The following is a 26,319-nucleotide window of genomic DNA, read 5'->3' as shown; positions in this document are numbered from 1 at the left end:
ATAAACGATGTTCTTTGGGCTTTGCACTATGTGAATATCTACATGAACCTTTAAAGCATTTGTGCAAATACCCTTAAAAAAAATTTTTTTTTAATATATAGAATAATGAGTGTTGCTTAGACTCATGTGTTTGCACCTTAAAAAAATTTTTTTTTGTTTGTTTTTTAATCAAAGGTTTGAGGTACCTTCAGAGTCTAAATTTTGAACGGATAGTGATGAGTCAGCTGAATCCTCTGAAGATTTGCCTGCCCTCAGTCGTTAACTTTTTTGCCGCAATCACAAAGTAAGTTCTTTCTGCTTTATTTCTGGAAGTTACTTAAGAGTAAGCTTAGGTTAGTATTGTAAAATTCCATTAAATTTCTGTGATATTACTTAACAAAATTCATAACAAAAAGACATTTAAAAACCAGTAACCCAGTGCCTGCAGAAAACACTGCATTGAAGGTATTGTTTTTATACTTTCGGTGGCATTGGAAATTGCTACTGCTTTTTAATCTAAAGAGGATCATTCAGCAGAAGCTCAGGCACTTTGAAGTAAGTTCGCAAGCCAAGAGGTACAAACCACAGATGTTTATTAGAATGACTCCTATAATAGTAATAAAAATAGACTGGACATGAGATAAACATCCAACAAATAGGGAAATGGTTCAGTGGGGGCCTTGTGGCCGCAGCTGATGCATGGCGTCTGTTGTGTGCCCAGCACGGTTCCGATAAGCACTCTACACAGAACTCACCTGTCCTATGACTGTATTACTAACCGCTGTTTATAAATGACAAGGTGGGGTCACAGTGAGATTAAATGACTTGGGAGAAGTCATGGGTAGACTGGCAGAGCTAAGGTTTGAATGCCGACAGGCTGGCTCCTTTGTCAGCATTCACTGAACTATCCTGCTTTGTGTAGAAAGTGAATTGGAGACCTTGGGCCTCTAATTAGGATGTTGAGGACAGAAAGAAGTATTAGTCGCTCAGTTGTGTCCAACTCCTCTTGACCCCATGGACTGTAGCCCTCCAGGCTCCTCTGTCCATGGGGTCAGATCGTAGCTTAAAATGCTCAACAGATGGTGCTATTAGAAGACAAGGATAATTTCTGCTCCCCTAGACATCAGCAGCCTCATTTTTCCTTCAGTGGGTATCTAGTCTAAGGATTTCTCTCTCTCCTGAGATCTCAAAAATGATAGTAGGAAAATAAGAAACCAACCAGCAATAGTACCCAGCGGGTGGACATTTCTAGCATGTTGCAGGAAGATAGTCTCTGGGAGAATAAGGATGGATGGAGCAAGGCAGAGGCTGCTGCCTGTAGAGTATGTGTGGGTAGGAGTAGGGGCTGCAGCTGAGGGGCAGGCTGGTCATTAGAGGCTCGAGATTTGGGGCTGGTATTAGTGGTGGAGGTGAGGAGTAAGATGGGAGGCTGCAAGCAAGGGGTGGAAATAAAGGTTTGTGTCAAGGATCTTAAGTATTACTCTGTAGCTGCTGCTTCTGCATACTTATTGAGTTAACCATGTGGACCCATATGGCTGTCTTTTGATGTTGACTGCTGTGTAATGTTCTCGTAATTTAAAAAAATAAATTCTTTGTTGGGATTTAAGGAGAAGGCAATGGAAACCCACTCCAGTACTCTTGCCTGGAAAATCCCATGGGCGGAGGAGCCTGGTGGGCTGCAGTCCATGGGGTCACTAAGAGTTGGACACGATTGAGCGACTTCACTTTCACTTTTCACTTTCATGCATTGGAGAAGGAAATGGCAACCCACTCCAGTGTTCTTGCCTGGAGAATCCCAGGGACAGAGGAGCCTGGTGGGCTGCCGTCTATGGGGTCGCACAGAGTCAGACACGACTGAAGCGACTTAGCAGCAGCAGCAAGCTGCCTTAGTTTTCCAGTGTTGGGAACATGGTTGTATGTGTGTCCTGGCGCACAGGCAGACTGCTGTCACCAGAAGTGCAGTTGCTGGGCAATAGAAGTACACACCTTCAGTTTTACCAGATACTGCAAAGTGCAGTTTTGCCTTACTACCTTCCCACCAAGAGTCAATTGTGATCCTTGGCTAATGGAACCGAAACAGCCATATGGCACTTAAGATTGCAGTAATGAGCTGAGAGCCTGAGAACAGCTGCCTGAATGAGTACTGTGTGAGGGAATCGGGGAGCCGGGAGTTAACAGAAGTGAGCTAAGTCCTCATCTCAAAGAAGCGGCCCGGTGGATGATCGTGAATTGCTGTCATAACCCGAAGAGGGATTGACCGCGTCTTGGTCCCATGGATTTTTATTGCAAGGTCTTCTGTCCACTTAAGTGTTTTCACTCCGTGTTCCTTTCTTTACCATTTTCTGAGGTTGGGATTCAGTAAACCCCATGTCTCTCCCTTAGGACCCGTCTTAATTTCTTCAGTAGCCAAGTCTCTTCATCAACAATGCATATTTTCTCTCAGTGAAACCCGAAGCCCTTTTTTCCACCAACCCACTAATTTTCTTACAAACAGTAAAAATAAGTAGACAGCTACATAATTTTGTAAATTATTAACAATTACCGTGAACCCATTCGTTTTCAGTGAGTGGTGCCTATTAATAATCTAAGCCCACTCTCATATTCTTAAAGTGATGGTACAGTTTCTTCCTCCTTCGCCAGTTGTAAATAGTAGGCCCAGAGGACTGTTCCCAAAAAGGATTACTTTCTACTTTATGCTGTTTTTTCTTGCAGTTGTTATGTTCAGTAAGGTCTATGTGTTGGGGTGGTTGTCACACAGAAATGGGCGTGTCCATACAGAGTAACTGTGGCACAGTAATGCTTCTGTCGGTGTTGGTTTTGTTCCACAGCAAATACCAGCTCGTCTTCTGCTACACCCTCATTGAGAGGAACAACCGCCAGATGCTGCCCGTTATCAGAAACACTGCTGGGGGGGACTCGGTGCAGACCTGCACGAACCCACTGGACACCTTCTTCCCCTTTGATCCTTGTGTGCTGAAGAGGTGAGTCTTACACAGTTGACCTTTCAGTGGTGAATTTAAATGTGGTGTGTATATGCCTTTCCCAGGATCAGCATTTAGCGTTTCTTTGTCGTGTGTGGCTCTTCTAGCCTTTGATAGGGTCTCGTGGTCTCCTCGTGTGTATTCCAGGCCCAATGTGGAGAAGCCAGTTTGAGGCTGCTGAGGGTCTGCCTCAGTAGGAGCCCAGATTGATACCAAGGGGTTTTTGTCATCCTTGAAACTTGTTGGTTTGAACATAAAAGAGGCTGGAGAAGGAGGATGCTGCCTTTTCTTTGCTCATAAATTTCTCCCAAATGACTCGTTCCTTCCTCTAGAGACCACATCCCATAGTCTTGCATGATATAAGCAAATGCCAAATGATTTTTCTGGATGGATAATTACAGAAAACCTCAGGCCAGTCTTAACTTCACATGTATATAAGGAAGCAGAATTTCTGTTACAACAGTCTGTAACTAGCAGCAAAGGAAGTTCTAGAATAATAGAGTTTCACCTTCAGTTTGAACATACTGTAACTCACTGTCAATCTTTGCACAGTCGAAGTAGTTTTCACTTGAAATGAAAAGATGAGAAATAGTAGGTATAATACTCCATCTATGTGAGTGGATGTGCTCTTACAAAGAAGGAGCCATAATAACAGATCCTGCATAGGATATTTTTGGACACTTGTTATTTGAGTTATAGTTTTTGCTTTTTCATTTTGGATCTTGTGAGAAAAGAGCTAATAAATATATGACTTTCGCTGTTAGTATTTATTTAATTTGATTTTGAAATGTGATCTTTTTGACAGGTCAAAGAAATTCATCGATCCTCTTTATCAGATATGGGAAGACATGAGTGCAGAAGAGCTTCAGGAGTTTAAGAAACCGATTAAAAAGGTAAATAAAGTTGTGATTTCAATACACTTTTCTGGGAATCTCAAAGAGTTAAAGGCAGTGTTATATTTGAATACTACATTTGTTCATTCAGCCATTACAGAACACCAGACGCAGGTTATGTTCTTGTGAGAAGAGTGTTTGCCTTTTTTTTTGTTTGTTTGTTAAAGATTTATATATTTATTTTTGGCGGCGCTGGGTCTTTGTTGCTGTGTGGGTTTTTTGTAGTCGAGATGTGCAGGGGCTACTCTGTTGTGGTGTGTGGGTTTCTCATGGTAGTGGCTTCTCTCGTTGCGGAGCATGGGCTCCAGGTGCTCGAGCTTCAGTGGGTGTGGCACGAGAGCTTAGTTGCTCCACAGCAGTGGGATCTTCCCAGACCAGAGACTGAACCTGTGTCTCCTACGTTGGCAGGCGGATTCTTAACCACTCGACCACAAGGGAAGTCCTGCTTGCTTTTTAATGAATTGTTCAAACCAGATAGCTCACATGCTGACTCTGGGACGTGAAGGATAATTAAAAATCAGCTTAACAAATTTAGATCTTTACCACTTGATAGTTACCACCAAGAAACAGTCTCAAATTTGCTTATTGCTGAAACGTCCCCAGAAGTTCACACTAATTTTGTAGGTCTTCATGAATAGTTGGTGAAGATAGGAATGTCACCATCTGTTTCTTTGTGGCACATTCGTTTTTCCATTAAAAATCAGATTTAATGTGCCTTGCTTTTTCATAAGTTATCATTGGAATGCTTTTTATTTTTATTTTTTCTTTAAATTTTGCATTTTAGGAAGGTGGTTATTCATTCCATGTTATGTTAGATTGAGCAAGAGTGATATATCATGTTACCTGTCCTCCTTGAACTTAAAATCTGTTTTAAAAAAAAATCAGATTTTAAAGAGATGTTCACAATGTGTCATGAGCAATTGTGTGAATGGTTTGTAATAAAGAAGTATGCATCAGAGGGAGCCTTCAAAATGAAGATTTTTTTTCCTTCACTTTTTTTTTTCTCCAGAAGTAGCACATTCCTGAGGAAAGGAATTCTTGAAAGCATTTCAAACTGCTGCTTGCAATCTTGTTTGTAATCTCTGTTTTTGTGCAGGAGGTGGTAGAAGATGAGGAAGATGATTTTTTGAAAGGTGAAGTTGGAATCACACCGAGCTCCTTTGACGCGCATTTCCGCAGCCCTTCAAGTAGTGTGGGCTCCCCACCTGTCTTATACCTGCCGGACCAGTCCCCCCTGGTCACAAGGATTTGTGACTGAGGCTGACATTCCTCCCGTAGTGCCCTTCAGTACTGGGTTTCATCCTGTTTGAGTGTTTCTTTGAACTTGAGCGAGTACATGCTTCAGGCATCTTACTTTCAAGTTAGACTTACTCTGGTGTCTGAACAGATGTGGTTGGGTTTTTTGTTTTCTTCTTTTTTTTTTCTGTTTTGTTCCTGTAGAGACTAAAGGAAAAGACAGAGTATCATGTGCAATATTTTACAGTGGAGTTGGTGATAAATGTTGAAAGCTTGGCTCATACTTACAAGACTTTGTTGACACGATATCTTTTCACTGAAAAGTCCTCTAGGACACTCTTTAAAGTCTTCAGAATGAGTTTAACTATTTTGGATACACTGTGTACCCTCTGCCTAATTGCATTTGTGTTCTGGAGTTTCAGTGGGGTGCAGGGAACACAGGAGGACAGATGGGGGAGGTGGCCAGGGCTGGTCCTGGATGCTGCAGGTTGGAGCTGGCACTGAAGGAGATCTCCAAGGACTTCAGAAACCAACAGACGCCTGGAGGGAAGAGAGAGAGGATTTAGAGAAGCAGAATCAGACAGATCATACATTTGTGAGTGTAAAAATGGATTTAAGAGGAAAAAAGGAGTTCTGGGTTAATGTAGTTCACATTGACTAAAAGAGGGGTTGAACTTTTATAAAACACAGTATTTTATCTTGAGGCTCCCAAGAGTGCTATTAGAACTGGAACTACTTGTTCTCGGTGGAATGTTATGTTGGTAACTGAGAATTCCTTTGTCCAAAAGTGGGGGAAGAGGGGATTTTAGTTTATTTGGTGGAATGGTTTTGCTAGCAACAAGAGGCCAGGGTTACAGCGCAGTCCCTGTCTACTGGCTATTCATCGTATCATGAATTCCAGCTCACTGAAATCCTCCTCTCTTGAGTCTCTTTTTGTATTTTTATAACCAAACACTGAGAGAGAGGAGTCTAAACAACATTGCTGTATAACAGACTTACGCAAGCGCTGCTAGAGTCATTTTGAAGCTCCTGCATATTTTAGCTTCATTTGTTATCTGTGTACTTTTTTGTTATTTGTGAAAATGGACATCTTTAAATATATTTATTTTTCGGTCACTTTTCCTATTCTTTATTTAAAGTTAAGCGATATTTTCTTGATCACAAATATTTTGTAATGAAATACTTTTCTCTTTCCTAGGGCTTTGTATGCTCTTGTATATTACATTGATGGCAATGTAGAATTTGGAGTTTCAGTCTGTAAATACGTTTTTGAAAAACAAATTTTTATTGTTATAAAAAGTTTTGGATATTGGTGATTTTCTTTTGGTGACTTGGTAGAAGGTCCTTTGAGAGCCTTTAGGTTCTCTTTTTAACTGCTGACAGAAAGATAGGATTTTTGTATAGTGCATAAAATGAGTGATTGAAAATGTGTCCATAGAAATTAACAGTGAGTGGAGTCTTTGTGAGTTGGGGAATAGCTTTAATGTAGAAGGATATATTTACATAGAAGTCTAAAATTTCAAAGGAGTTGGAAAAAAAATCTATTGTGAGAATAAAACAGTGATGTGGTTAACTTGGAACTTTTGTTACACTCTCTGAGCTCCACTTTGAAAATAAAAGTGGAACTACTTGTGAGGATTTGATGAACATTCATGTAAAGTCGGTTGTTTCACCACCTTGGGTAAAGGGAGATACCCCGATAAAGAGGCTTGTCACAAAAATGTTCTTCTGATTTCTGTGTTTTTTTTTCTTAATTGATCTACTGTATTAAAGCACCGTTTTTCAATAGAAAACTGAAATTGAGACTTTACGAAATTGAGACTTTATTAAAGAGGCAAAAATAATTGTCAGTGTGTTTGCAAGTTGTTGTTCAGTCACTAGGTTGTATCTGACTCTTTTGCAACCCCATGGACTATAGCCCAAAGCCCACCAGGCTTCTCTATCCATGAGGTTTCCCAGGCAAGAATACTGGAGTGGATTGCCGTTTCCTTCTCGAGGGGATCTTCCCAACCCAGGGATCAAACCCACGTTTTCTGCATTGGCAGGCAGATTCTTTACCACTGGGGCACCAGGGAAGGTCAGGTTGCAAGTACTCAGAAATTGTTGCATATTGATGATGAGGATCACTTCTAGAGGGCATCCCACCCAACTGGTCCAAGGAGAACAAACACTTCCAGAAAGTTACAGGTTTTTAAGGAACATCTGTGAAAAAGACACGACTGAGCAACTTCACTTCACTTTTCACTTTCATGCATTGGAGAAGGAAATGGCAACCCACTCCAGTGTTCTTGCCTGGAGAATCCCAGGGACGGGGAAGCCTGGTGGGCTGCCGTCTGTGGGGTCGCACAGAGTTGGACACGACTGAAGTGACTTAGCAGTAGCAGTGAAAAAAAAGTTGTTTAATCTCCTTCGGAATTACGTGAAAACAGGATTTTTCTATTCCTCTTACTCAAAAGCAGGCTTTCAATGGAGTAGGAATCCCAGGGTCCATCATTTTGTCTGCCTGCTACGGGTGGGCCTTCTTTAATGAGAAGTGGCTAATTCTTACAGATGTGAAAGGACTTGTAAAGTGTCGAGGGTGTCAGACCTGTCTTTTTTCTGAGGAACTGTGTGACCCTGAGCAAGTTACCTAGCCTCTCTGAGCTCCACTTTGAAAATAAAAGTGGAAATTACTAATAACTGCTTCACGGTTGTGAGGATTTGATGAACGTTCATGTAAAGTCAGTTGTTTGACCACCTTGGGAGAAAGTTATGCAGGAAGCATGGAAAAGTCTTTTCAAGGCAAAGATAACTTCCATTTCTCCCATGTTTACCTATTTGGTACCAACTTAAACAACCTCAACTGGAGGAGAAGGGTCCGAAGGTTCTGCTTGCCGGGCAGTGCTTCCTGCAGCATCCTATGCTATGCTATGCTAAGTCACTTCAGTCGTGTCTGACTCTGTGCGACCCCATAGACAGCAGCCCACCAGGCTCCCCCGTCCCTGGGATTCTCCAGGCAAGAACACTGGAGTGGGCTGCCATTTCCTTCTCCAATGCATGAAAGTGAAAAGTGAAAGTGAAGTCAGTCGTGTCCGACTCTTAGCGACCCCATGGACTGCAGCCTAACAGGCTCCTCAGTCCATGGAATTTTCCAAGCAAGAGTACTGGAGTGGGGTGCCATTGCCTTCTCCGAGAGACAGTCTAATAATTTTTGCTCTGTGTGAAGTGCATCCCCCTTGATCATCTCACCATTATGACTTTTCTAAAATTGTTTCATTCATTGTGGAGTCATCTATTTGAATAGTATTGGCTCCAAGGTGAGAAGCCTCGAACCAGTGTACCTGTCCTCAGTAGGTTCTGTAGGCCATTTTGCTGATCTTTACTCAGCAAAGGCACTTGTAAAGCAAAGGGCTTTTCTTAGCCCATCTCTAAGTGCCTGTTAAATGTCAATCATCAAGCATTATTGTGCCTACTTGCCTCCTAAGTCGCTTCAGTTGAGTCTGACTCTACAGACCCTATGGACTGTAGCCCAGCAGGTTCTCTGTCCATTGAATTCTCCAGGCAGGAGTCATGGAATGGGTTGCTTTCCTCCTCCAGGAGATCTTCCCAACCCAGGGATCGAACTGGCAGCTTTTTAGTCTCCTGCATTAGCAGGCAGGTTCTTTTACCACCCGCGCCACCTGGAAAGCCATGATCTGCAAGAGATCATTATTAGTGATATCTAAATGTGCGGGGCTAGCAAACTTCAGGCTCCATTTTTTCATCTTAAAACAGTTTATGTTTATCATTAAATACAGCCCTTTGAAGCAGTTTCGCAGACTTGCTCTAGTTCACTATGATGAACTTAGGCAGGCGACCCCAGTGCCCAAACTCAGGCCAGGTTGGCTGAATTGTGAGCCTGGCTGCCGCTGCTGCTGCTTGCTAAGTTGCTTCAGTTGTGTCCGACTCTCTGCGACCCCATAGACGGCAGCCCACCAGGCTCCCCCGTCCCTGGGATTCTCCAGGCAAGAACACTGGGGTGGATTGCCATTTCCTTCTCCAACGCGTCAAAGTGAAAAGCGATAGTGAAGTGCTCAGTCGTGTCCGACTCTTAGCGACCCCATGGACTGTAGCCTACCCAGGCTCCTCGGTCCATGGGATTTTCCAGACAAGAGTACTGGAGTGGGGTGCCATTGCCTTCTCCTGTGAGCCTGGAGCTGAGGGCAAAGGCCCTCTGGAGAAGCGCGGCTCCTCCCCATCCTGCGTGTCTTTCCACGCTTTCAGAACTACATTTCCCAGCGCCCCTTGCGGAGGAGGTGGGCTCCCTCCGGTTTGTACTACGTTTCCCATGGGGCCCTGCGACCCCGCTCTAGATTTCCTTAGCCTCTTGGGACAGCGCCTCCGTCGGACTCCATTTCCCGGAGGCACGCGCGGCGCGGCGGGCGGGGCGGGGCGGCCCGGGACTGGGGGCGGAGGGCGGCCCGGGGGTGGGGAGGCCGCTGCCTCCCTGGGCCTGCCCGGGCGGCCGCCTCCGCGATGCCGCTGCTCGTGGACGGGCGGCGAGTGCGGCTGCCGCAGTCCGCCGGGGACCTGGTCCGAGCCCACCCGCTTCTGGAGGTAAGCAGAGCCCGGGCGGGGGGCTACGAGGCGGGCCCAAGGGAACCCGCAGGCGGGCCAGAGCCCTCCTCAGCCCGCCAACGCCGGCACCACCAGCTCTTCCCGGAGTCAGGCTCGAAACTTGGCGCAGCCGAGGTGCTGTTGGCACATCCGGAGCCTGGGCTTGAGGCGTCTGTGGAGCTTTTACCTTCTTTGGACCTTACAGGGCATCTGCAGAGGCCCCACTCTTTTTCCAGAAGAGGGGACGGGGGCCCAGAGAGGTTAGGTGACTTGCCCAAGGTCGCCCAGCAGCGCGGCTGGAGGACACGCCGGGACCCCCTCTTCACATATAGGGCGGTCCTAGCCCCCCACTTCGGATTTTGACCCGTTTAGGCGAATCTGGGCAGCGCCCTGGGTCGCTCCCTTGCCGCGCATCCCCACCCGCGGTGAGTGCAGCGCCCTCCTGGGGTTTTCAGGAAGCCGGAGGTTGTTCCGGGTGTGGGCAGGGGCATCCCGACGGGTCCCCTGGGCATCTGGCCCCGGGGTGTGGGGCTCCCGGCTATTTTTAGACGGAAGAAAGGGCCCTCCGTGTTTTCCCCCCGCTGGGCTGTGTTGAGGACCACACCCTATGGGAGGTTTTTTTTGTTGTTTCCTGCTTTTGTCCTTAGATAGACCTCTGAACCCTTATTCGATGCATAAGCGGACACAGTTTGGAAAACGGTTTTTACTGTTAAAAAAAAAAAATCGGAACCAAACCTCCCACTTGCCCCAGATCCAGTACAACCCATTTCATGGAATTAAGAGATGCCCGCTGAGCCCCTCATGTGCCTTGATTATGGCTTTTGCCTCTTTTCTTACAGTTAGGGTATGTATAGGATGGGGATGTTTTTTATGTTTTTTAGCCGTAGAGTGGCTCAAACACCATAACTGTTAATTAAGTGCCATACAGGGGAAAATGCCCCTTTTCACTCTGCAGAGTGAATCTCAGGAGTCTGGCCAAGTCTGTGGGCCTAGGGAAGATATTCTTGAGGTTTCTTCTGTACCAGTTGGGCGGTGTGTAATGATTTTGTCCAGCAGGCTTGTTTTGTTTATTTTCCCTTGATCTCCGCCTCCCCTGGGGAGAACATAAGCTTCCTGAAGGCAGAGTATGTGTCTTCCCTTTGTATCCTCAGAGCCTAGGGCAGACCCTGGCAGGGAATCTGTGCTTTGTAAATATGTGTTACACAAACGTGTGAGCAGAATGACCCCTGAAAAATGAGGCGATGTTAATGACAAGGGAAGAGGGGACAACTCTATGTGATTCTCAACTTAAATTTCAAGAAAGCCGTAGTAGTATCAGCCAGTACATGCTGGGCGCCCAGCGGACACTGGTCATCGTGTTAAGCACTCTCCTCCTTTGCTGTGTCACTGCCACACCATTAACAGCTGAAGCTGGGACTGGGACTCACTAAAGGGAAAAAGTTGCAGCTGCCTAAAGAACGTAGTGACACTATATTTATGTCTGTTAGAAAGTTTCTATGAAAAAGTTAGTCCAAGGCAGCACCCTAAGTGTGGAGAGAAGGGGAATGAGGTGAGATACCAGGAACCTCTAGAAGGGAGGTTTGGCCTCTGGGGAGACTCGGCCTAGAAAGGCTGTGGAGTGGGGACCAGTTTGCCTTACAGGAGTGTGGCTGGGGTGGGCAGCCTAAGGGGAGAGGGGAGGCATTCTTGCCGGGCCAACTGGACTGTGCCCCCGGCCCCTGGGCAGAGCAGGAGGGGCTCCGAGGGCGGGTGAACTGGCTGGTTTCCCTGGCACAGAGGGCAGGAGGGCAGAATGGGAGGCAAGCCGGGAGAGGTCGGTCATACTTAAGTTGCAGAGGTTTAGATGGGTCGATCAGCTGACACACAGTGTAGAGAAATGAAAGGTTTAATTATTATTTGTTTAATAGCAAGCAGTATCCCCTTGGTAAGAAAATAGAAGTCTCCAAAAGAAGAAAAAAGAATCTGACCGCAGCCATGCTTCACACTTTGGTGAATATCCTTACAGAGGTTTTTCTTTGTACATGACGCACTTTTTTACATGGTAACGTCCTGTATCTTCTGTTCTATAAGGTGTCTGTTTTCCTGTGACAGCAGGTTGTAAGTATGCAGTAGCAGCCATTACCAGCCTGTCTACAGCTATGTTTAGCATGGGATAATAAGAGCAGCAACAGTAATAGCAGTGCTGCGGAGCTCGCCAAGCATCCCAGCCCTAGGAGGCAGGTACTACTGCTGTTCCCGTTTTACAGTTGGGGACTCTGAGGCACGGGGGTGGAGTGAGTTGCCCAAGGCTTTGCGTGCTGCGAGAGGTGAACCCTGGCGGGTTTGCCTTCGCCTCTGGAGCAGCGCTGCTCAGTACGGTAGCCATTGGCCACAGGTGGCAGTTTACATTTAGTTAAAATTCAATAAAATTTAAAAATCAGCTCCTCAGTCACACTGGGCTTCCCAAGGGGCTCAGTGGTTAAAGAATCCGCCTGCAGTGCAGGAGACACAGGAGATGCGGGTTCTATCGTGGGGTTGGGAAGATTCCCCTGGAGGAGGGCAAGGCAACCCACTCCAGTATTCTTGCCTGGAGAATCCCATGGACAGAGGAGCCTGGCGGGCTACAGTCCATGGGGTCGCAGAGTCGGACACGACGTGAAGCACACACACAGTCACACTAGCCATGTTTCAAGTGCTCGACAGTCATGAGTGACAGCGGCTGCAGGATGAGACAGCAGGTGCAAATGCTGCCGTCCCCACAGAGAGCGCTCTCGGACCTTGCGGTCCAGAGCCTGCGCTCTTATCCAGCCTCTGGATGCTCAGAATCCGGTCCCTCAGCATCTTAGGACTTAATGATCCCATGGAATTCCACATAACATAGTTCCTGCTTTTAAGCATGCGAGACATTTCTGCTCTTTCCTCTTGAGGAACATTCACAGAGCTGAATCTTTATAAACCCCTGTAATTATCCCATGGAAGGGCTTTTTGAGCAGAAAAGCCCTGTAACACAACCGGTGTTTTGAAGCAAGGATGTGGGTAGGGGAGACCTTGGGTCAGGACCAGGGAGCAGAGGTGGGGAGTAGGGACAGCCACTCCCCACAGGCCTGCTCCCAGTTAATCCTCCCACAACCTAAGCAGTGGCCTCGTTTCCCAGAGGACGGGATGAAGCACAGGGGCTCAGGCTCAGCCCAGGTCACTCGCTCCAGGACGGGGCGGGGGGGGGGGGCGCCCCCTGCCCCCAGCATTGTCATGCCTTGTACCTTTTGCTGGGGGCACGAGTTGCAGGAATTGAGGCGAGAGGCGCATGGGGTTCAGTGGAAGAATTCTCACCTCCCACACAGGAGACCCCGGGTCCTATTCTCGGCCACAGTATCATTGTGCTCCCGTTTCTTGCGCTTCCCAGGTGGCTCAGCAGTAAAGGAGCCACCTGCCAATGCAGGAGACGCAGATTCGATCCCTGGCTCAGGAAGATCCCCTGGAGGAGGAAATGGCAACCCCCTCCAATAATCTTTCCTGGGAAATCCCATGGACAGAGAAGCCTGGTGGGCTACAGTCCATGGGGTCGCAAAGAGAGTCAGACACGACTGAGCAACTAAACAGCTACAACTGCAGGTGTAAGGGAAGACGGGCCGGAGACCAGGGAGGGCCCTGTGGCGGGAGGGAGGCTCAGTTCCGAGGGCCGGGCTGGGCAGCGCTTTCATACTTGCTGTCCCGTTTTTGAAGGAAGAACAGACAGAGTCTGGCAGAGGGGTGCGGGGGACTTAGTCGTCCTCTGGGGTGCACCTCAGTGATGGTTGAACACAGGGACAGTCAGCTACAGCCATGGGCCGCGTTCTGTTGGTGGATGACCCACCAGCCCAGAGTGGTTTCTGCATTTTTAAACGATGAGGGGAAAGAAAGGAATGCTTCCTGACACGTGACGTATGAAGTCTCGTGAAATTCAGTGTTCAGTGTCACCCATGAATATTTTCTGGGGACACTGCTGTTTGTCACATGTTCTCTGTTGATTTCACACTGAGGAGCTGAAACCGCATGGTCTGCTAAGCCCCAAATATTTACCGCCTGGCCCTTTTCTGAAACAAGTGCACTGACCCCGGGGATAAGAGGACAGTGCCCTCCGATAGGAATTGAGAAATGAGGGTGAGCAGTAGCAGGAGAGACTGAGGGAAAGGTTTGGGGTTTTGTGTGTGTGTGTGAATCTGAGTGTTCAGAACATTAAAAAAAACTTGAGAAACCTGGGGCTGCTTTTATTTCAGAAAGGATATGAGTTTATATAGTAGGGCTGGGTGCTTTTTCTTAGAGGAGAACTTTGGCTAATCTTCTTTGAAAGTGACAGACCAAAGCAACGTCGCTGTTTTCCCTTTCAGGCCGTCCTCTCTCCTGATCAGTGCGCTTCTGTTTCTCTGGGAAACAGTAGGTGCTGTGTAGATCAGAGACGTTGTGATTTGGGGTTCTTAGGTAAACAAGTTATAATTCATTCCTCAGAAATAGCTTTGCTTTTGGGTGGTGACCCAGTTGTGAAAAGGAGCGGTAAAAATTTGCCTTGACTCCTCCCTCCCTCTCCCCGAAACGAACCAAAAGAGGTGAGTATTAAAGGAATGATAAAAAAAAGGAAATTCTGCGTTCTCCTTTATCTTACCTTGAATTGAGGTGAGAAGTGGTATGAAAAGGAAGAGCGCTCACTGCTCTGAGGTGTGAGTTTTTGCACAATCGGCTGCATTTCTTTCTCCCTGACTCGGCCATCGGATCGCACACTGTGCTTCATTCAGTCCTTCGTTCCTTTCTTTTTAGAAAAATATTTTACATTGAAGTATAGTTAATTTGCGATGTGTTGATTCCTGCTGTATAGCAGTGATTCCGTTTTATGTATTTATATTCTTTCTCATACTCTTTTCCATTGTCATTTATTACAGGATACTGACTGGTTCCCTGTGCTACATACAATTAGGACCTTATTGTTTATCCATTCTGTATGTAATAGTGTGCATCTGCTAATCCCCAGTTTAATTCCTTTCTGAAGTGGTTCCTCACTATTTCTCACTGTACTTCCTCTCTGTGACTGCTGCCTTGCTTCTAATTAGTGGAGGTTTATTAGAAGAGAACTCTCTACAACTCATCGAATGGATTGTCATGTTCTCTTCTATCTCTTGTATTTTGTCCAGTAAGCCAGCACTAACCGAAATTAGCCCCAGCTGCGAGGAATGGCCGGCAGCCAGTGTAAGTCTATAAAAATGTTCCCTGGTCTAGACAAGTGCCTACACGCTCTGTATTTGCACACGTGGTTAGGAAATTGTTTATTGAGGAGTTTATTTTTTGTAAGTAAGAAGGAAATTAGGATACCTTTTAGAGATGCATCAATTTGACATTTTTGAAAAAAAAAAAAGTTTAATTCTCATTAAAGAATTAATTGGGCTTCCCTGGTGGCTCAGACAGTAAAGAATCTATCTGCCTGCAATGCAGGCAATCTGGGTTTGATCTCTGGGTCGGGAAGATCCCCCGGAGAAGGGAATGGCAACCCACTCCAGTATTTTTGCCTGGGAAATCCCATGGACAAAGGAGCCTGGTGGGCTACAGTTCCGGGATTGCGAAGTCGGATACAACTGAGCAACTGAGCGAAGAATTAACTGGCCACCTGAGTTTTCCCCGCTCCAGATTTACTACATAAAAATTTATACAGATACTCAGTGGACACCTAATGTTACCCTACCTTTTCATTAATTTGCTTATTTATGAGTTCTCTTTTTTGGTTCTCTACTGTAGCCTTTTCTTTTCTTTTGGGCCACGCCATGTGGCATGTGGAATGTTCCCTAAGCAGGGATTCAGCCCATGCCCCCAGCATGGGGTGCTCAGTGCCCTAACACTGGACCACCAGGGAAATCCCCTGGTTTTCTACTTTAATAACATAGTTACCTCATAGGGCATTTGGAGAATAGAGGAACGACAGCTGGGACAGTTAAATGACGTGCGTTGGCCTTGTTCCGACACCATCATGGTTATACTGGTGGTTCCTTCCAGTATTTTCCCCTATGTGTAGTAACATTTTCAGCATTGTCGTACTAATAGCATATTTACAGCTTAAATTTCTGTTTTCCCATTCTTGTGTCTCGCTCTTCAGTTTTACTTTTCTCAAAGCTCCTTTCCCGTAGTCTTCATTGTTGGCGACTGTGCAGTTAACAGCTGTGAGCCGGTTCTGCATAATGGCTTACCTTTTCTGTTGTCGTCCCCAGCTTCATGCCGTTCCCGGTAACACAGGGATAAGCGCATTGGCATTTGGGGTTGTTTCCACAATACAGGTTTCCAGAGCGGGGATTACTAGGTTGGGGCATAGGGAAGGCTTGGACCCATCCTCATCTTTAAAGAAAGTGAAGAAGGGCTGTCATTTCTGAACCACTCACTCCACTAGTCCATCTGATCCGATTCTCTTTGTAGTTGCAAAGGATTGTGGAAAAGGATCTTTGCATCTTATTTCATAGGTTTTAGAATGTTGTTCTCTAGGGTGAAAAAAACCCAGAACTTCCTTGCTTTCTTTATTGTTCCACATGGTAGTGTTTTTGTTTATCCCACTGCGTTTTTATTTTAGCCTTTCTGTCAGATAATACACACACCTCAGACCTCACGAGGGTCTGTTTCCACCTAGGGCGCACTTTGGCTCTCTCCACCTATCTAGTTACTCAGTCCTCACTAATTTCCATCACTATTTTATTTTTTTTTTTAATTAAACAGGAAAGAGCCAGACTTCTCAGAGGTCAGTCTGTTCAACAAGTGGGACCCCAGGGCCTTCTGTATGTTCAGCAAAGAGAGCTTGCAGTGACCTCCCCAAAGGATGGTAGGTTAGGAACCAGTGAATTGGGCCTTCTCCCCAAAGGCTAGTGGATATTTTATTTTATTTCTTTTTTAAACAGGCTCCATCTCCATTCTGGGTTCTGATGATGCCACCACTTGTCACATTGTGGTCCTGAGGCACACAGGTATGACGAGAGACACGCAGGAAACCGTTCCTTACCTGGACCCACCGCGTGGGACCACCAGCGTCTCGATTTGCGTTTCCTGGCTCCGCTCACCTCTCCTCCATCTGCATGGCCCCTCCCCGAGGCCCTGGTCAGATGGGTTGGCTGGGCAGCCCAGACGTCTCTGTTTTTCCTTCTTGCAGGCTGTTCAAAGATGAGGCGGTCCGAATGGACAGGCGTAGACCTGGGCTGCGCCCCGAGTTCTCATCGGGAATAACATGAGTCGTTTCACCCTTGTTCTTCAGGTAATGGGGCTACCTGCTTGACACACTGCGACGGAAGTGACACCAAAGCTGAGGTCCCCTTGATCATGAACGCCATAAAATCCTTTCCCGACCACACTCAATGTGGAAGGTGAGCGCCCCGCTCCTGCGTTGCGTCCTGTGGGGAACTTGGCCCCGTCATGTAGAGGAAGCTGCCGGGGTGCCCGCCCTTGCCTCAGCAGCTGCTCAGGGAAGAGTGGGCGACGGGACTCGGGGCCGGCCCCGGAAGGAGGGTCTGGCTTTGAACCTGCAGTTGTGTTCTCAGTGGCGCTCTCTTGGCCTCTGTGTGTCCGCCGATGCCTTGTGGCGCCAGCAGTGGAATCTCTCCCTTTCTTCAGGAGGTGTTTGTTGAACGTTTCCTGTGAACTAGAACTGGTCATAGGTGCCAGGGGCCTCGCAGTGAACGGAGGAGACAAAACCCTGCCCCGGGGCTCACAGTCCACGGGGAGGAGACGCCAGCAAAGCAGGATGCTAAGTAGCGGATGGGCTGTGAGGAAAAGGAGGGTGAGAACGAATGAAGGGGGTCAGCGTTGCAGACTGTGTGCAAGACTGGCGCCCACCTGAGCGCCCAGCACAGCGCCCGCCTGCTTACCAGTGACAGACAGCATGGTCACCTCTGCTTCCCACGTGCGGCCCCCGGGCTGGGCTCTCAGGAGCCACGTGGCTACTTAAGGGAGCCGCGACCCCAGCCCAGCTGTCCGGCTGGTGCTCGCTGTCGCCTCCCCTTTCTCTCTCATCGCCGGGCCTGGCAGGCATGGCTCTCATTGTATTTGAAGTCTGGGGCAGCAGTTCACTGGAATGAACTAGTCTAGTCATACACATGTTCTTCAAATCCCAGGGATTTAAGGAAGGCCTCCTCGCTGTCACAGTTTCCCTAGTGGAACACAGATCCGTTTTTAAGTTTAACTCTCCCCTTGCTGGGTCTCTGATGGCCTGGGCTGGCCTCAACCTTGTGTCCTGTCAGACGCTGAGCCTGGCAGGTTATATAGCTGGACTGGGCTCCAGGCCCAGGGCCGTGGTTCTCAGCACACGGTTGTGAGAGAGGATTCGAGGCCACCAGATGCTTTGCGCTGAGCCGCTGACACAGAAGATTCTGGGGCCTTCCTCAGGAGGATTCTGTCTGTCAGTTGAAGGGAATGTGAAAGGTGGCCGCACTCTCTTGAGCTCGGGTCCCCAGGTCGAGGATGGAGGTTAGCAGAGAAGTGAGCCTGGGAAACGCAGGGTTAACAGAGTTAATGTGGTTTTTCCAGCTATAGGGTTTCCTGGAGCTTTGCTCTGCTGCTGTGCGTGGTGGCTCCCCTGGGAGCGGGTGAGGCCTCCCAAGCATATTTAACCCCAAGAACACTTTTCTGTCTCGTGCGGCCAATGTTCAGGGGGACGCACTGAGGAGAAAGCTGGTCTCATAGATAAGCATGTGCTTCAGACGCTGACCCGGTTTCCTTCTCTGTAAAACGGAGATGAGACCCCTGTCTCTCCAAGACACTTGCTTCCTGGTGGCGGAGATGCCCCTGCACAGGGCTGGGTCAGTCTCGTCCCTCCCCGACCCTGCCGAGACTTTTAAGAGGTTTCTGAAGTGTCCCGCTCAGGGCGGGTGAGTAGTGTGACGTAATCGTCATCTTCCAGACCAGCCTTTCTTACTCTTGCCTCCCAGTGGCATCATGTTTGAGACACAGCGCCCCTGGGCCCCCGGGCAGAACCCCAGTGTGTGCGCCATGGCGTGAACAGGGCCGGGAGCCAGGAGCTGAGGCTCGGGGCAGACCCAGGCCTGCCGGGCCGAGCCGAGCCATCCCGCCTCTGAGCACACCCTCCCGTCTCTTTGCCAGGCTGGAAGCGCACTTCGTGGGAGGCTTCAATGACGACAGGCAGTTGTCACAGAAACTGACTCATCAGCTCCTTAGTAAGTTCACTTTTCCCCTCAAATCTGATAAAAATGTGTACCTATTTTTGCTTAGATGAAAATCTCAATTAGTACAGAACCTGCGAGGGTCACACCTGCTGGGAGCCACCCAAACTGCTCAGCTTGGAATCTTCCATAAACACTGGAGAGCAAAGAGCTAAACGTTTAGAGCTCATGGGATGGGGACAAGGTTTTCCTTCAAAACAGTAGGTGATGCCTCACAGTAAGCCTGTGAATTGTGTGGGAAAAAAACAAACCACCCTCCTGCAGAAATGTTCATGTTAATCTGCAGGAAGTTAAAATAACCCTGATAATACTATTTTTTCTTGGTTAAATTAGCAAATACCGCCATGAGAAAAAACAACGTTGTTCTGTGATTGACCATGAAGCAGCGAGGTGGGCGTACTTCCACCCTGCAGTACTTGGGTGGAGCCTTCGGTGGAACCTGGAAAGCCTTTTGGCATCATGGTCCATCACAGACCCAGTAATTTCTCTTTTGAGAATCTTTTCTAAGAAAATTAATCTGAAATGTGCATAGAGATTTACACCTGAAGGTGGGCAGTAGATTATTTACAATAGGAAATCTAAATGTCCATTAGTAGAGGCATAGTTATACATACCATTAAAAAATATTTAACGAAGAGGTTTGAATTGCATGGGAAAATACCGTGTACAATCAATCAGGATGTGAAATTGTCTGCACGGTGTCTGAGCTCAGCTGTGCATGGACAGGCACGGCAGGAAGTACACTCACTGTTAAGTGCTAGGATTATCGGCAGGAGAAGCCCATTCACTTACACCTTTAAAAGCCACATACTCTTTATACTCTTCTATATTTTCCAAATGTTTCATAATGGTCAAATTTTTTTATGACCCATCACCAGGGAAAAACGTCCTTTAGGAAAAGGTTAAAATCTTATGACTCAGTTTGTCCCGCCAGCCTCTCAGAATAGGGAGAAGGAAAGTCTCTGTGGAAGTTTTCTCTGGGCCCAATGCTGGGAGCGCGTCTGACCCTTGGCAGGCAGGGTGCTGGGTGTCCGCTCACGGGTCTCCGCCTCTGATGGACAGGCCAGGCTGTGGTCTAAGGGTGGTGGATCCCACCCTCCATCCCCCTCTTGTTCAGCGTATGCTCTGCTACTTAAGGGAACTTTTTTGACATCAGTTTTAAAATTCTCATTGTAGGTGAATTTGACAGACAAGAAGATGACATTCATTTGGTGACATTGTGTGTGACAGGTGAGCTCCGCCATCCTTCCCAGAGCAAAGCTGTAGCTTTGGGGGATGTTTTGCCCTCGCCCTGAAGGCAGGACCTCACGTCTGTGCCTCAGTTGCAGACGGCACCATGTGTCATCAGACTGCTGCCCTCTTCCAGCTTTCCCCGTATCTGCTGGCATGGCCCTCCCTGCCCTCCCACATCCAGATCCTGTGCAGCCTCCGCTGAGATCCTGACCGCCCCACCCCCCAAGGGCTCTCCTCTGACCTCCTCAGATTCTCAGCAGCCTCTTCCGTTTTCTAGGAAGGGGCGGGGCTGGTCCTGAGAGGAGCTGCCGCCACACGTGTGGGTGATCGGAGGCTCAGACTCTGGAAGGGCAGTTTGTTCCAATAACCTGACCGCCCCGGGCTCAGCTGGGAAACGGGACACAGGCCCTTCCTTTCATGTTCTGATCCCCCCGCCTTTCCAGGCAGGGGGAGCTCCTTCTTGGCCTCTGTTTATAGAAAATGAAAGCAATTATTTAGTATTTCTTAAAAATTAGATCTTAAAATTCCCTTTCTTTTTTTTAACGTGTTAGAATTAAATGACCGGGAAGAAAATGAAAGCCACTTTCCAATAATATACGGCATTGGTAAGTAGCGTGTTGGGCGGAGGGTCTGTGATCTTACGCTGGTTAAAGGCCGATTCTGCAGCTGGTGGGCCCGGGGCTGTCAGTGTGGCAGAGCCTTAGGCCCAGGTCCTGACTCCTCTCTGGATCTGCTGGGTGAGCCTGGGCATGGAGCTTACCTTCTCTGACCTTATATCTATGAGAGAAAAAATTGTCCACATCCTAGACTGTGAAGGGAAACAAGGCAGCGAATAGAAAGCCTGGGCCTTACCTGGTTAGGGGGCAGCTCGATGTCAGTGGGCTCTGCTCCCCCAAGAGGCCCCTCTGTTTTTCTCTAGCCAGAGCTCTAGGGGCTGGAATGGGGCGGTTTGAATCTTCTTGTACTCAGGGAACTAATTAAGGTTCTGATGGAGAACAAAAAGCCTACAAAGCAAAGTGAAACCATCAGGCTAAAGATGGTTAGCCTGAAAGAAAGCCAGAGTGTCCCTTCCTCCTATGACAGCCCCTGGGACTCCTGAGGCATTAATAGGCTGGGACTGGCTGTCTTTATTTATTTGCTATAAGTATTTATTTGGCTGCATTGGGTCTTAGTTGTGGCACGTAGGGTTTTTTCTTGCGGTGCCTGGGCTTCTCTCTAGTTGAGGCACCTACTGAGAGCTCAGTAGTTCAGGTGAGGGCTTAACTGCCCTGCTGCATGTGGGATCTTGGTTCCCTGACCAGGGATTGAACCTGAGTCCCCTGCATTGGAAGGCAGATTTTGAACCACTGTACCACCAGGGAAGTCCTGAGACTGGCTGTCTCTACAGAGGGTTTCTGCCATATTCCTAACGTTCGGTTTATTTGGCAGGGTGTTCACTGCTTTATTCTCTATCTTTTGTATGTCAGAAACAGTCATAACCAACACACACCACCAGCCCTGGCGCCGATCCCAGGCCACGTCCGCAGCCTTGTCTTGCCAAGGCTTGTCTTCCTTGTCACAGGGCTGAGCAGAGAGGCCTTGCCACGGGCTGCCTGAAGAGATGGCGCGTCTCCCGGGTGGGGGCGGCCCTTGGTCTGGAACCAGGTCTTACTGGGTCCAGCTCGGGCCTCAGCACTTCTCAGTGAGATGCCTGGCCAAAGGGTTGCATTCTCCCTTCCCAGAAAGGGAGAGACTGCCGACACGTAACTTTGTTCAGTCCTGTCACGGGCGATGGTATGCATGGGAGACTTACCAGCTCCTTTTGCCAATTGGAGTCATCCTGTTGTCCCCACAGCTGTCAACATCAAAACTGCGGAAATCTACAGAGCCTCCTTCCAAGACCGAGGTCCGGAGGAGGAGCTGCGGGCTGCCCGAGCTTTAACAGGAGGACCAGTGAGTCCGACAGCATCTTGTCTTAACAGGGTGAAGGGAAAAGGGGGGGCATCAAACTCTAAAGCCTTGAGCTTTATCCACCTTGGAAATGAAAAGTTTCTGATGGCTTCTGGAAAGCTGCCCATGATCAGGAACCACCACACACTCACAGCACGTAGAGAAGAAAGAATGTTTTAGGTTAGAAGCGCAAGACCCCAGTTCTCTGCCCTGAAGATGTTGGGGATATATGTGAATCCCCCTGCATCCAGATCCAAACAAAATGAACCCCATGTACTTTGTAAGAACTTTACCAGTGAAGTTACTGCAAAGAAAGGAGAGCTAAGTGGGGAGAAGAGGCTTTTCTCTTCTGTACTGCAGGTCATGCTGTCCCCAGACGAGGTCACTGGAAAGCAGTTTGCTGGGATGAACTGATGCCCAAAGAATAATCAGATCAGTTTAAAAGTCTGATTGCCTTTCGGTCTTTTTAGTTAGCTAACACCTTCATTTTAAAAGTTAGGAAAAAAAGAATAAGACTTACATGCTGTTTGAGGAACAAGTGAAAAAATCCTTTAAAAACACGTAATGTGAAAAAAACAGAAATCGCATCAGTCTGCTTGCTTAGGAAAAGCTGCCGTTTTTCACTGGAAACGTCTGGACCCAGTGGTCTGTTTTGCCAACCCTTTGACATTGTCAGGTTTCCTTTCTCAGTGTCTCAGGGAGAACAGTCTTGATTTAGCCAAGATTCAGGACATATTTTAGTCTCAGTAACCGAAATTGAACATTGCTGGTTAAGCTGGAAACTACCATTGGCACATTTGAGAATTCAGGGAATTGATCATTTAGCAAATTTTTACGAGTTGGCTTTTCCCTTCTTTTGAGGGGGCAACAGGCATGTGTGGTTTTAAGCTCCAAGATGACTAGGGGTGTGAACAAGGAGGCGGCAAGGCCATGGCCTTGGGTCAGACACACGGGGTCTGCAGCCCAGCCCGGACACTACAGACGCGTGACTTTGGGCAGCAGGCCCATCTCTCTAAGCCTCAGGTCTCCAACCAAAATGGAAAAAACACCAGCTTCCTGCAGGATTGTTGTCAGAACTAAACAAAATGATGTCTGTTGCCCACCAAGTGCAGTACCAGACCAGTGGGAAGTAGTTAAGCGGCAGCTTGTTTCAGTGAGAGCAAACTTGAAAGACGCTTCTCTACCAGATAGATGCCTTAAGTTCAAGACGACACGGGAGCCTGCGTTAAAGGCAGCATTTCCACCGATAACACTCCTTAAATTCTGCCCCTGAAATGTTCTTTTTTTAGATGATTAGCATTTACGATGCAAAGACAGAGCAACTTCGTATAGGACCGTATTCCTGGACGCCATTTCCCCATGTGGATTTCTGGTTGCAGCAAGATGATAAGCAGATACTAGAGGTGAGCATCTACAGGCTGGGCATCTCTCTGGCCCCTGGTTTCCTCATCTGTTGAAGAACAGAGTGTAGACGAGACAACAGCAGTTTCCTTCGGTGTCTGTGGAGGGCGCCATTTGCAGACCCTGCTGAGCTGCTCCTAATGTTAGTCGGGGGTGAGTGGATCCTGGGTAGATGTCTACGCAGCATAGCAACAGGCAGCCATCTGCTTTGTTCTTGTTAACCCAGCACACCTGTTCCTTATGTAACTTTACAAATTATATATATTTATACAGTGATCCGAGAACAGCCTGATGAATGTGTAAGGAGCACAGAGACTCTTGACAGCTTTATCAAAGTAGGGAACAAAGCAGGTTCTCCTCTCACACCCCAAATCTTGTTTTTCCAGAACCTTTCCACATCACCCCTGGCTGAGCCCCCCCACTTTGTTGAACATATTAGATCTACCTTGATGTTTTTAAAGAAACATCCTTCTCCAGCTAACACACTGTTTCCTGGGAACAAGGCTCTACTCTACAAAAAAAATGAAGATGGCTTATGGGAAAAGATCTCTTCCCCAGGAAGCTAAAAAATAGGAATTACCAAAGAAAGCACCTCTCTGATACAACAAAAGACCCCTGCTGGGGGCAGGGAAGAGTGTGAACTTGGAAACTTCCTCCATTGAGTCTGAGGTCTCTCTCCTTACTCAGTGTTTTTCAGATGACTTTAAAATAAAATCTTATTTTGGCAAAGGCATTTGTTTAGGTTTTCTTCTTGGTTAGTATTAAGAGGCCAGAGGAGAAGCTGGCTTTCTCACTATTCTTTAAGCAGCTATTTCAGATACTTGGGTAAGTCTGGGTAAGTCTTCCTAATTCTGCTAAATTAGTGAATAAAGGAAAAATTGTCGTTTAGTTTAAAATGCAGTGGTGAGAATTTATACATCTCAGATTTTTTTTAACCTCAAAATACTTTAGAAGCATCAAATCCAAACCTGATATTATGTATTTTTAGAAACCTTTATTCTTTTGAAGTTGTTATCCAAAAAGAAGTCACCGTGCCCAATTAATGCTAAGATTTATGAAGTGAACTACTGGGAACAATTTCAAGAACCTTTATTGAAACCAACATTCAAATAGTATCTCAAGGGTGAAATTCTTTTTCAGCAAAACCAATTTTAACAATTTCAAATATATATAAAAACATTTAAAAATTAATCTTGTTAAAGGTGATAATTTCCCTTTCCCCCATTTTATCTGCTATACTTCATTGCACCAAAGAAACAGGGAAGACTTGTTTAATCATTTGCACCAGGAAGAAAAGAAAAGGAAAACTGCATTTTGACAAGTGCCAAATGTCAGGAATCACATCAAATCAGAGTGTAATTATAGGCTTAATATGGTATAACTAAGGCTTTCAATTCGACAGTCCCAAACCCCATGTGAATTGCCACCATGTTAAGGTCTCCCATAGCTTGACTGCTGGACTAAAAGGCACAGGGGCTGCTGCCGATGGTAAAGGAAGTGACGCAGTACTTAGAATCGGGCCGAAGTTAAGGGTTTACTTCGGCGGTCTTCTGGCTTGATCAGCCTGAGAAAGACTGCCCTTTTGGATCTTGTTTCTGAGTTGGGCCCAAAGGGCTGAGCTGCTGTGAACAGACACTCCAGAAGCTCCCGTGAGAACAGGTCAGAGGTGGACTTAAATTTAGAATTTCAACTTAACAAGGTGCTACACAGCATATTTAATACGAGGCTCTTAAGAGCAGCATCTGTTGAGTTTTGAGATATTAAACATAGAAATAGAAATGAGTATGTACTTCTGTGCCAATTTAAAAGCTTTACCAGTATTTAAAAATATACATATATATAATATGGTTGAGAAGAGTCTGTACAGTTACTCTGAATAGAGAAGTTTTAATTTGTTTACAAATAGCATATAAAGGGAGACACGGGCTGGTGGCAGAGCAGAGCCAGCAGCAGTGCCGGGTCCAGCCTGACCTGCCACTGCCGAGCGGACACGGCCCTGACCGACGTCTCGGGGGCAGCAGCAGCAGCGGGGGTGCAGGAGAGCGCTTCTGATGCTCCTGTTTACAACCCCATCACACCCACTCTCCTTCAAGCCAAACAGTCCAGTTGCATATTGCGACCTGATCCAACTGAACACCAAGTAAGACAGACGGCAGAGATCGCCGTCTGTGCAGCAGGGCCCCAGGGAACCCGGAAAGTTCTAGAAAGCTGTCTCACCAAGAACCTACTATGTGCAACCTAGTAACGTCTTCCATGTGTCTGTTTAGAAAGAGAAGCGCAAGTATTTCAAGTGGCAGGCACTTGAAATTCTTGTGTTTTTTGTGAATAAAACGTGTTTATGGTAACGGGGGGGGGGGGGATATGGTATTACTACAGTCGGGTAGACAGAAACAGTAGTTGTTGGTTGTTGTACAACACCCACAAAATCAGACATGTCAACTGCCCTCCCGGAGGCCTGGCTCTCAGGCACGTATTTGTGCGACCATCCCAGTTAAGCACAAATAACAGTAATTTCTCTCACATCAGCATGTGGCACGGTTCACATTTTCAGAATAACTTCATCTTCCCTGAAACAATATTCAGTACAGTCTCCAAGCAAACACTGAGTTTTATCTTAAGCTCTCTGGCTCTTCTACCTGCGGGCGGTCATCTTGCAGGCCTTGGGCCCCGTCCTGGAGGGCTCCAGGCGGCTCGGCTTCCGGAGGGGCGGGCGCCTCTGGGTGTCGCTCATGGCTGTTAGCTTCTGAGGCCTCTTGCCCACCCGACGATTGCTCCATCTTCTCCAAGTCTTCGATGTGACTGACTGAGCTGGTCTCGCTGATGGCATCCGAACCACGCAGGGACCTTTTAAATGGCTTCTGGCCTAGAAGATCAATCAACAGCACTGATGGTTCAGGAAAGGGCTCCCCTGCAGCAGGAGCCAGCTGTGCTCTAAGCAAT

The 26,319-nt window shown here is 47.3% G+C and overlaps 3 protein-coding genes across 14 annotated transcripts in view; 2 read left to right on the top strand and 1 right to left on the bottom strand.

The window, feature by feature from the left end:
- The window catches only part of RRN3 (RNA polymerase I transcription factor RRN3), a 28,035-nt gene extending 21,102 nt beyond the window's left edge, over nt 1-6,933 (top strand). The window contains exons 15-18 of the mRNA XM_086375638.1: nt 175-283; nt 2,808-2,960; nt 3,766-3,853; nt 4,950-6,933. Coding sequence (XP_086231764.1) covers nt 175-283; nt 2,808-2,960; nt 3,766-3,853; nt 4,950-5,111 — 512 coding nt within the window. The 3' untranslated portion in view covers nt 5,112-6,933. The remainder of the gene's footprint in view (nt 1-174; nt 284-2,807; nt 2,961-3,765; nt 3,854-4,949) is intronic.
- Nucleotides 6,934-9,512: 2,579 nt separating this feature from the next.
- On the top strand, nt 9,513-24,112 carry NTAN1 (N-terminal asparagine amidase). Of its 10 annotated transcripts, none has more exons than XM_086375640.1 (11): nt 9,513-9,664; nt 14,806-14,860; nt 16,367-16,469; nt 16,546-16,611; nt 16,896-17,004; nt 18,737-18,810; nt 19,993-20,046; nt 20,601-20,654; nt 21,884-21,981; nt 23,268-23,381; nt 23,766-24,112. In XM_086375640.1, the coding sequence occupies exons 5-11, from the start codon at nt 16,961-16,963 to the stop codon at nt 23,943-23,945; spliced, it is 618 nt and encodes a 205-aa protein (XP_086231766.1). In that variant the 5' UTR covers nt 9,513-9,664; nt 14,806-14,860; nt 16,367-16,469; nt 16,546-16,611; nt 16,896-16,960; the 3' UTR covers nt 23,946-24,112. The 10 variants fall into 10 exon arrangements, with proteins under 10 accessions (XP_086231766.1, XP_086231765.1, XP_086231768.1 ...); XM_086375639.1 differs by lacking the exon at nt 14,806-14,860 and adding an exon at nt 11,572-11,653; XM_086375642.1 differs by lacking the exon at nt 14,806-14,860.
- A 339-nt stretch (nt 24,113-24,451) lies between these two features.
- Nucleotides 24,452-26,319, bottom strand: part of PDXDC1 (pyridoxal dependent decarboxylase domain containing 1) — a 55,045-nt gene continuing 53,177 nt past the window's right edge. For all 3 annotated transcript variants that reach the window (XR_015154680.1, XM_086375636.1, XM_086375637.1), the window contains one exon: nt 24,452-26,242. Coding sequence is in view for 2 of the 3 variants with exons in the window: in XM_086375636.1 (XP_086231762.1) it covers nt 25,989-26,242 (254 nt within the window). In the remaining variant the exon portion in view is untranslated. The remainder of the gene's footprint in view (nt 26,243-26,319) is intronic.

Source organism: Bos grunniens, chromosome 25, assembly GCF_055505025.1.
Source record: "Bos grunniens cultivar Pamir isolate PY7600 chromosome 25, Bosgru_T2T1.0, whole genome shotgun sequence".
Classification (NCBI taxonomy): Eukaryota; Metazoa; Chordata; class Mammalia; order Artiodactyla; family Bovidae; genus Bos; species Bos grunniens.
The sequence above is the reverse complement of the archived record's forward strand: the minus strand, read 5'-3'. Positions and strand labels throughout refer to the sequence as shown.

Excerpts from the sequence above, each read along its gene's own strand:
- NTAN1 (XM_086375642.1), top strand. The coding sequence starts at position 9,584 with ATGCCGCTGCTCGTGGACGGGCGGCGAGTGCGGCTGCCGCAGTCCGCC. Across the intron at positions 9,665-16,366 it reads GAGCCCACCCGCTTCTGGAG|GAAAGAGCCAGACTTCTCAG; the intron begins GTAAGCAGAGCC and ends TTAATTAAACAG. Across the intron at positions 23,382-23,765 it reads ATGATAAGCAGATACTAGAG|AACCTTTCCACATCACCCCT; the intron begins GTGAGCATCTAC and ends TTGTTTTTCCAG.